The sequence below is a fragment of the Kryptolebias marmoratus genome, linkage group LG1, assembly GCF_001649575.2.
Source record: "Kryptolebias marmoratus isolate JLee-2015 linkage group LG1, ASM164957v2, whole genome shotgun sequence".
NCBI classification, from domain to species: Eukaryota; Metazoa; Chordata; class Actinopteri; order Cyprinodontiformes; family Rivulidae; genus Kryptolebias; species Kryptolebias marmoratus.
Window position 1 is genome coordinate 30,573,921 of NC_051430.1, and position 7,473 is coordinate 30,581,393.

A 7,473-nucleotide genomic window follows, 5' to 3' on the forward strand; every position below is an offset into this window, starting at 1 on the left:
TCCGTCTGCGCATGCGCCAACCTACACTTCGTGTAATTTCGGCTCTGTTTCCGTGGTAACCCGAACTCACGAAGTGGAGCGCGGATTGGACGAATCGGCAAGCAGCACGAGCTTAGTGGACTCCACGGCACACCGGACCGGATAGAACCGAACCGAGCCGAACCCTGCGGGTCTCCGGAGAGGTGGTCGGTGTGAAAACACGTACGTGACTGCAGCAGACGGGCCACAGCGCCCGAACCTGACGCGGTACCGGAGCGGGAACTCTCGCGAGAACTGCACGCTAGCAGGCTAATGCTAACAGCCAAAGTTTGTTTTCAGGAAGAACCGAACCGGAACACGACTCACCGCAGGGCTACATGTGTTAAATACAAATAAACAACAACAATAAATAACAATAATCAGCCTTAGCGGGTCCGCTTCGTTCCTGAGATTAGTCATATCGTGGCAGCTCAGAAAGGAACCGGTGATATCCAGATCCAGTTCAAAACCCACATCACTTATCCGGGTCAAATCTGGACCGGGTCAGCCTCCAGAACATAGAGATTATTTATAATTCAGGTAGGATCTGTGAAACCTTTATTTCATGTAATTATTTTGTTTTGATACAAAAATTCAATGAGGTCCCTGAACGCCTCACTCTGTCACTACGTGTGAGGCGTTCAGGGACCTCAGTGTTTGTTTTGGTATTACTGTAAAGATGCTTGGTGGCACAGTGGCATAGTGGTTAGAGCTGTTGCCTCCCAGCAAGAAGGTTGCAGGATCACTTCCCCATCCTTTCTGGGTGGAGTTTGCATGTTCTCCCCCTGCACATGTGGGTTTACTCTGGGTACTCCGGTTTCCTCCCACAGACCAAAAACATGCATGTTAGGTTAATTGATGACTCTAAAATTGTCCCTAGGTGTGAATGGTTGTTTGTCTATATGTGGCCCTGTGATGGACTTGCGACCTGTCCAGGGTGTCCCCCGCCTCTCGCACAGTGACTGCTGGGGTTAGGCACCAGCTACCCGCGACCTGGAATGGAGAAGTGGTTAAAGAAAATGGATGGATGTAAAGATGCTCAGGTTCTAATCTTTCACCTCCTGAAAGCTGTTCCGGTTTTATTTTTCTCACCTGTGCAGGTGTCAGCAATGCTGCAGCTCCCCCTGGTGGTGACAGCTCAGGTGGACCTGGTTCTGGTTCTGGTGTCCCTGCTGGCCTTCTGGACCAGGCTGAGCCTCCTGAGCTACCCGAGCGCCGTGGTGTGAGTGTGTTTGATAACGTGTGAGTTCTCCGTGGTTCTGACCGGTTTTAGAATGTCTCCCTGTTGCAGGTTCGATGAGGTCTACTACGGACAGTTTGTGTCTCTCTACATGAAGAGGGTCTTCTTCATTGACGACAGCGGACCGCCACTCGGTCACATGATCCTGGCCCTTGGAGGTTGTTTCCATGACAACTGTTTGTGACACTTGTTTTTGTGTCAGACACCTCGTTCCATCGTCTCTTCCTGTTCTTGTTGTTCCAGCGTACTTGGGGGGCTTCGATGGGAATTTCGTGTGGAACCGAATTGGAGCAGGTACCATTAGCAGCCAGTTGAACCCGGTTTGAAGCAGGACAGATGAATTCCTGGTTTAACCTGGTGGTCCTGCTGGTGTGTTTGTTTTGCATCACAGAGTATCCCGGCGGTGTGAGCGTGTGGAGTCTGCGGCTGCTGCCGGCTCTCTGCGGGGCTCTCTGTGTTCCTCTGGTTTACCTGTTGACTCTGGAGCTGAAGTTTTCTCACCTGTCGGCGCTGGGAGCTGCACTGCTGCTGCTGCTGGGTAAGAGTTCACTCCAGCAGGCGTGGGGCGTTCAGGGACTTAAACAAGCGTGGGGAGTTCGGGGACTAAAACAAGCGTGACGCATTCAGGGACTCAAACAAGCATGGGGCTTTCAGGGGCTCAAACAAGTGTGGGACGTTCGAGGACTCAAACAAGAGTGGGGCGTTCGGGGACTGAAACAAGCGTAGGACGTTCGGGGACTGAAACAAGCGTGGGGCGCTCAGGGACTCAATGAAGCGTGTGACGTTTGGGTAATCAATCAACCGTGGGGCGTTCAGGGACTCAATCAGCGTGGGGCGTTTGGGGACTCATTTAAGCATGGGACATTCATGGACTTAAACAAGCGTGGGACGTTCATGAACTCAAACAAGTATGGGGCTTTCAGGGACTCAAACAGGCGTGGGATGTTCAGGGACTCAATTAATCGTGGGACATTCAGGGATCTCAAACAAGTGTGGGGCGTTCGGGGACTCAAAGGAGCGTGGAACGTTTGTGTTGTCCTTCTGAACTCTGTTTCCCTTCCAGAGAACGCTCTGATCGTCCAATCACGTTTCATGTTACTGGAGTCAGTTCTCATCTTCTTCACCCTGTTGGCTTTCTTCTCATACCTGCGCTTCCACAACGCCCCAGCCAGGTAAGTTTGACTGTGATGCAGTCACACCTGTCTACCTGTAAAGAATCTGCTCTCATCTGAAGCTCCTCCCCCTCAGCTCCTGGTCCAGGTATGGTTGGCTCCTGCTCTCTGGAGTTTCCTGTGCGGCGGCTGTCGGGTGAGAACCGTTCTCTAGCTGTCGTTATCCGGAACACAAACACATTTTAAGCGTGTTTTTAACGTGTTTGTTGTCAGGGTGAAGTACATGGGCGTGTTCTCCTACCTGCTGCTGGTGGGTGTGGCCTCTGTGCACACCTGGAACCTGATTGGAGACCGAGCCGTCAGTCATGTGAGTTGCTGCTTCTCACTGAGCATGCTCAGATCGCTCAGGCTGTACTGATCTGTGTGGTTCTGTGACCCGGTTCTTACTGACAGAACGTGTTCTGCTGCAGATGAGTGTGTGTGCTCAGTGTGTGTGCAGAGCTGTGTGTCTGATTGTGGTTCCAGTTCTGCTCTACGTGCTCTGGTTCTACGTTCACCTGAGTCTCCTGAACCACAGCGGACCTCATGACCAGCTGATGAGCTCCGCCTTCCAAGCCAGTCTGCAGGTAACCACGCCCACACAGAACCCGTACAGGTGGTTCTTGAGGTTCCTCAGCAGGTTCAAGTGTTCTTTAGGAGGTTTCTTTGATTCTGAACTCTGTAGGAGAACCTCAGTCTGTTCTAGAGGTCCAACTGGGACCTATTGATTGATTGATTGTTTTAGGGGGGTCTCTCCAGGATCACTCAGGGTCAGCCTCTAGAAGTTGCTTATGGCAGTCAGGTGACTTTAAGAAGCTCCGCCTCCAAGCCAGTCCCATGTTGGCTTCACTCTCACAGAGCCAACTATCCAATCAGGTGCTGCCAGCTCGCTTCGACCCATCAGCCAATCAGAGCCCTTCCATGTAGCCTCTGTGTTTTATAACTTCCTGTCTGCTGCGTTCAGGTATGAAAATGGGCGAGGCAGCTCGCATCAGCAGCAGGTCACCTGTTATCCCTTCAAAGACGTCAACAACTGGTGGATCATCAAACATCCGGGCAGGTAGGTCACCTGCAGGTCACCTGTTTGACATAGTTCTTGTCTAACAGGTGTCTGTCTCTGGCGTAGACAGGAGCTGGTGGTGGACACGCCCCCTCGACCTGTCCATCATGGTGATGTCATCCAGCTGGTTCACGGGATGACATCACGCTTACTCAACAGGTAAACAGCTCACATGATAACGACATGTTTCCTGATGAGTTCAAGGAAAAAACGACATTTGAGAGTTGGTTCAGCTCGCCACAACCAAAACAAGTTAGTTAGTTAGTTAGGTAGGTAGGTAGGTAGTTAGTTAGTTAGCGGTACAGAACCAGAACTAGAACACCAGCAGGTGATATGAGCTGAATATCTGGTCAGACTCTGAGTTTGTCGGTGAAATGCATTCTGGGATTTGCAGTTTTCTCTCTGCCTCTTGTTGCTGTGAAGCAGAACCAGCTGATTTCTTCTTCTTCTCTTTCTCCTGGCGTGTCCCAGTCACGATGTAGCGGCTCCCATGAGTCCTCACGCTCAGGAGGTTACCGGATACATGGATTTTAACGTCTCCATGCCGGCTCAGAACCTGTGGAGGGTGGTGAGTCCAGCTGATCTTCATCAGTTCAGTTCTGAGTGTTTGTCAGGAACCTGAGCGGTCCGGTTCTGATCGGGTTCTTCAAGCACCAGAAACATGAGACAGGAAGCAGGAAAAACAGAGTAATCCAACACGTGATCCGAGGTCAACATTTTATATTTAATATTACAGTTCTGATCCAGAACCTGTAGAACCTGAGTAATAAATCTGAGAAAGTTTTCTTCTTCATGTGTTTTTAACCTGAGTTAGATCTGAAGGATTTAACCTTCTGTCTGTTGGCAGATATTTATTATAAACATGTTTTATTTATAATAATTAATAATAACTAATGTAATAATTAGTTAATAATCTGAGCTGCAGCGACACCTGGTGGTGAGGTTCAGACTGCAGACAGCAAAACATCATATTCCTCTCAGAGCGTCCTCGAGTTCTGAACTGATTCATTAATTCACTCGTTCTGGATCCATCTGTGTTTGTTTGTTTGTTTGTTTGTTCAGGACGTCACAAACAGGGAGGCGGAGTCAGAGGTGTGGAAGACGATCCTGTCTGAAGTTCGATTGGTTCACGTCAACACGTCAGCTGTTCTGAAGGTGCTCACAGGAAGTGACCCGATAGGAAGTGACCTCGTGAGGATGCTCAGTGTTAATGTGTGTGTGTGTGCGTGTGTGTGTGTGTGTGCAGCTGAGCGGTGTGTCTCTTCCAGACTGGGGTTTCCGTCAGCTGGAGGTCGTAGCAGAAAAACACTTCAAGTCTCACAGCAGCAGTTTGGTCTGGACCGTGGAGGAGCACCGATACGGAACCAGTACGACCCGAAACTCCTCCTCCTCTGTGTGCTCCTCCTACCTGCTCCTCCTTTCTCCTCCTCTACCTGCTCCTCCTGTTTGCTCCTCCCGTCTGCTCCTCCCGTCTGCTCCTCCCGTCTGCTCCTCCTGTCCACTCCTCTACCTGCTCCTCCTGTCTGCTCCTCCCATCTGCTCCTCCCGTCTGCTCCTCCTGTCCGCTCCTCTACCTGCTCCTCCTGTCCGCTCCCCCTGTCTGCTCCTCCTCCTGCCTGCTCCTCCTGTCTGTTCCTCCCGTCTGCTCCTCCCGTCTGCTCTTCCCGTCTGCTCTTCCCGTCTGCTCTTCCCATCTGCTCCTCCTGTCTGCTCCTCCCGTCTCTCTGCTCTTCACCTGTTTGGTTGTTTACCTGAGTTTTCAGCTCAGTTGCTAAAACGAAGTGTTGTGACATCACGGTATCCCATGATGCATCACCTGCAGGTCAGGAGCAGAAGGAGCGGGAGGCGGAGCTTCATTCTCCGACTCACATCGATGTTGACAGAAAAATCTCCTTCTGGGCGAAGTTTGTGGAGCTGCAGGTAGGACCGCGAACGCATCACTGTTTATTGATCAATCAGAGCACCGGGAAGCGGTTCGCTTTGATGATGTCATGCTGTGATGTCACTGTAGTGGAAGATGCTGACGGTGAAACAGGAAGCATCTGAGCACAAATACAGCTCCGCCCCCTTTGAGTGGATCACCATGGAAACCAACATTGCTTACTGGCTGCACGCTGCCACCAACGTAACACACACACACACACACTCAGACACACACACAGAGTGCAGTTCTCCTCTCTGATTGGCTCTTCTGTTCCAGGCTCAGATCCACCTGATTGGTAACCCACTCTCATGGGGCGTGGCCAACCTCAGTCTGCTGGCCTATCAGCTGCTGGCAGCTGTGTACCTGCTGAGGAGGAGGCGGGGCTTCAAAGACCTTCCTGATGGTAGAGATCCTCTGAGGTTCTGGTGTCAGGGCTGGTTCTGATCTGTGCTGACTCTGGGTGTGTGTGTGTTTCAGGTGAGTGGCAGCGGTTTGTTCTTCTGGGCTGTGTGTGTGTCGGCGGCTGGTCGGTGAACTTCGTCCCCTTCCTGCTGATGGACAGAACTCTCTTCCTGTATCACTACCTGCCCGCCCTGTGTTACCTGTACCTGCTGAGCCCCGCCCTGCTGGAGCACGTCCACACTCACCTGCTCAGGTAGGAGTAAAACAGAAAAACATATTTTCCTCAGTGTGTCTGAATGTTTTAGAGTTTTTATTTTTGTTTCTACTCAAAGAAAGAAGCTTCTTGATTGACTGATACACATTAACAGAGCTTTAATTTTGAAAATCTTTGAGTTCAGCTGCTTCCTGTTGGTGCCGGTGAGTCGGCTCGGGTCGTACCGGGGGCTCGTCCGGGATTCGGCTAACCTGTGTGTGTTTGTCTGCAGCGGTGCGACACACCGACGTGCGCTCTGCGTGTGCACATCAGCTGTCCTGCTGTCCGTCTTCCTGTCCTATTGGACGTTCTGCCCTTTGACCTACGGCACCCCGGAGCTGTCAGCCAATCAGCTGCAGGCGCTGAAGTGGAGAGACAGCTGGGACATCCTGTACCACCGACGCTAGAGACACCGAGAGATGCTAAGAGACACTGAGAGACATTGAGAGACACTAAAATGTCCTCTACTGCCAGTGCTAGAGACAGAGACAAACTAAAACACTGAGAGACATAGATAGATTTTGAGAGACACAGTAAGAGATGTAAGAGACATTGAGAGACACTAGGACGTCCTGTACTGTCACTGCTGGAGACGACGAGAGTCCAAGAAAGTCATAATGTCAAACTCAGTCAGACCAACTGAGACACCAAGAGACTGAGAGATGCTGAAAGACACCAAGACACACTGGGACATCCTGGACAAATGGAGGATGTTTGTTTTGTCGTTAAGGAAGCGAGTCTCAGTGCGTCTCTCCGTCCACACTGCTCTCTGCTCCGTCTGTGATAAACATGGACGAAGCTGCTGAATGAGCCTAAACTCCCTGAACTCTGAGGATATTATGAGCTCACACTGCTGCTCCTCCTCCTCCTCCTCTTCATCAGTAAATGAAATGCCAGAGCTTTTCTCTGCATTCAAGCTGCAGCTGGACAAAACAAGCTACTTCCTGGACATATCATCGGCCTCTGTGTAAGAAGCTCTTCCTGTGAGGAGGATTTTCAACGACAGGATGTATGTCTGATCACAAAATAAAAGCTCCAGATTGAAACAGTATGCTTTTATTTATTTTTTTCTGAGAGACTTCCTGTTTGTGGAGACAAATCAGAATCAGTAACTTTATTCATCCCAAGGAGAAACTTATGTTTATTCACAAAGGAACAAAACGCAACAAATGTGAAGAAAAGGTCAAAATAAGGTTTGCAAAACAAACTGGAAAATTCAGAAAATAAAAAGAAATAAACATATAAATGACAAAAAAACAATAAAAATTAAAATACTAATAAAAGAAGTGGAGCCAGTTGAGGTGGCTCGGGCATCTGGTGAGGATGCCTCCTGGACGCCTCCCTGGTGAGGTGTTCTGGGCACGTCCCACCGGGAGGAGGCCCAGAGGAAGACCCAGGACACGCTGGAGGGACTATGTTTCTCTG

General features: G+C 50.4%; 1 protein-coding gene across 2 annotated transcripts; it reads left to right on the forward strand.

Annotated features, from left to right (window-relative positions):
• Positions 1 to 48: 48 nt before the first annotated feature.
• pomt1 (protein-O-mannosyltransferase 1) lies at positions 49 to 7,097 on the forward strand. Of its 2 annotated transcripts, none has more exons than XM_017436562.3 (20): positions 49 to 201; positions 1,119 to 1,240; positions 1,310 to 1,416; positions 1,502 to 1,552; positions 1,650 to 1,796; positions 2,322 to 2,430; positions 2,507 to 2,566; positions 2,644 to 2,737; positions 2,841 to 2,996; positions 3,155 to 3,285; positions 3,374 to 3,469; positions 3,536 to 3,628; positions 3,941 to 4,037; positions 4,532 to 4,624; positions 4,716 to 4,836; positions 5,292 to 5,389; positions 5,481 to 5,594; positions 5,670 to 5,796; positions 5,871 to 6,048; positions 6,281 to 7,097. In XM_017436562.3, exons 2-20 carry the CDS (start codon positions 1,128 to 1,130, stop codon positions 6,453 to 6,455), a joined length of 2,160 nt encoding a protein of 719 aa, XP_017292051.1. In that variant the 5' UTR covers positions 49 to 201; positions 1,119 to 1,127; the 3' UTR covers positions 6,456 to 7,097. The 2 variants fall into 2 exon arrangements, with proteins under 2 accessions (XP_017292051.1, XP_017292049.1); XM_017436560.3 differs by lacking the exon at positions 49 to 201 and adding an exon at positions 218 to 558.
• The last annotated feature ends 376 nt before the right edge of the window (positions 7,098 to 7,473 follow it).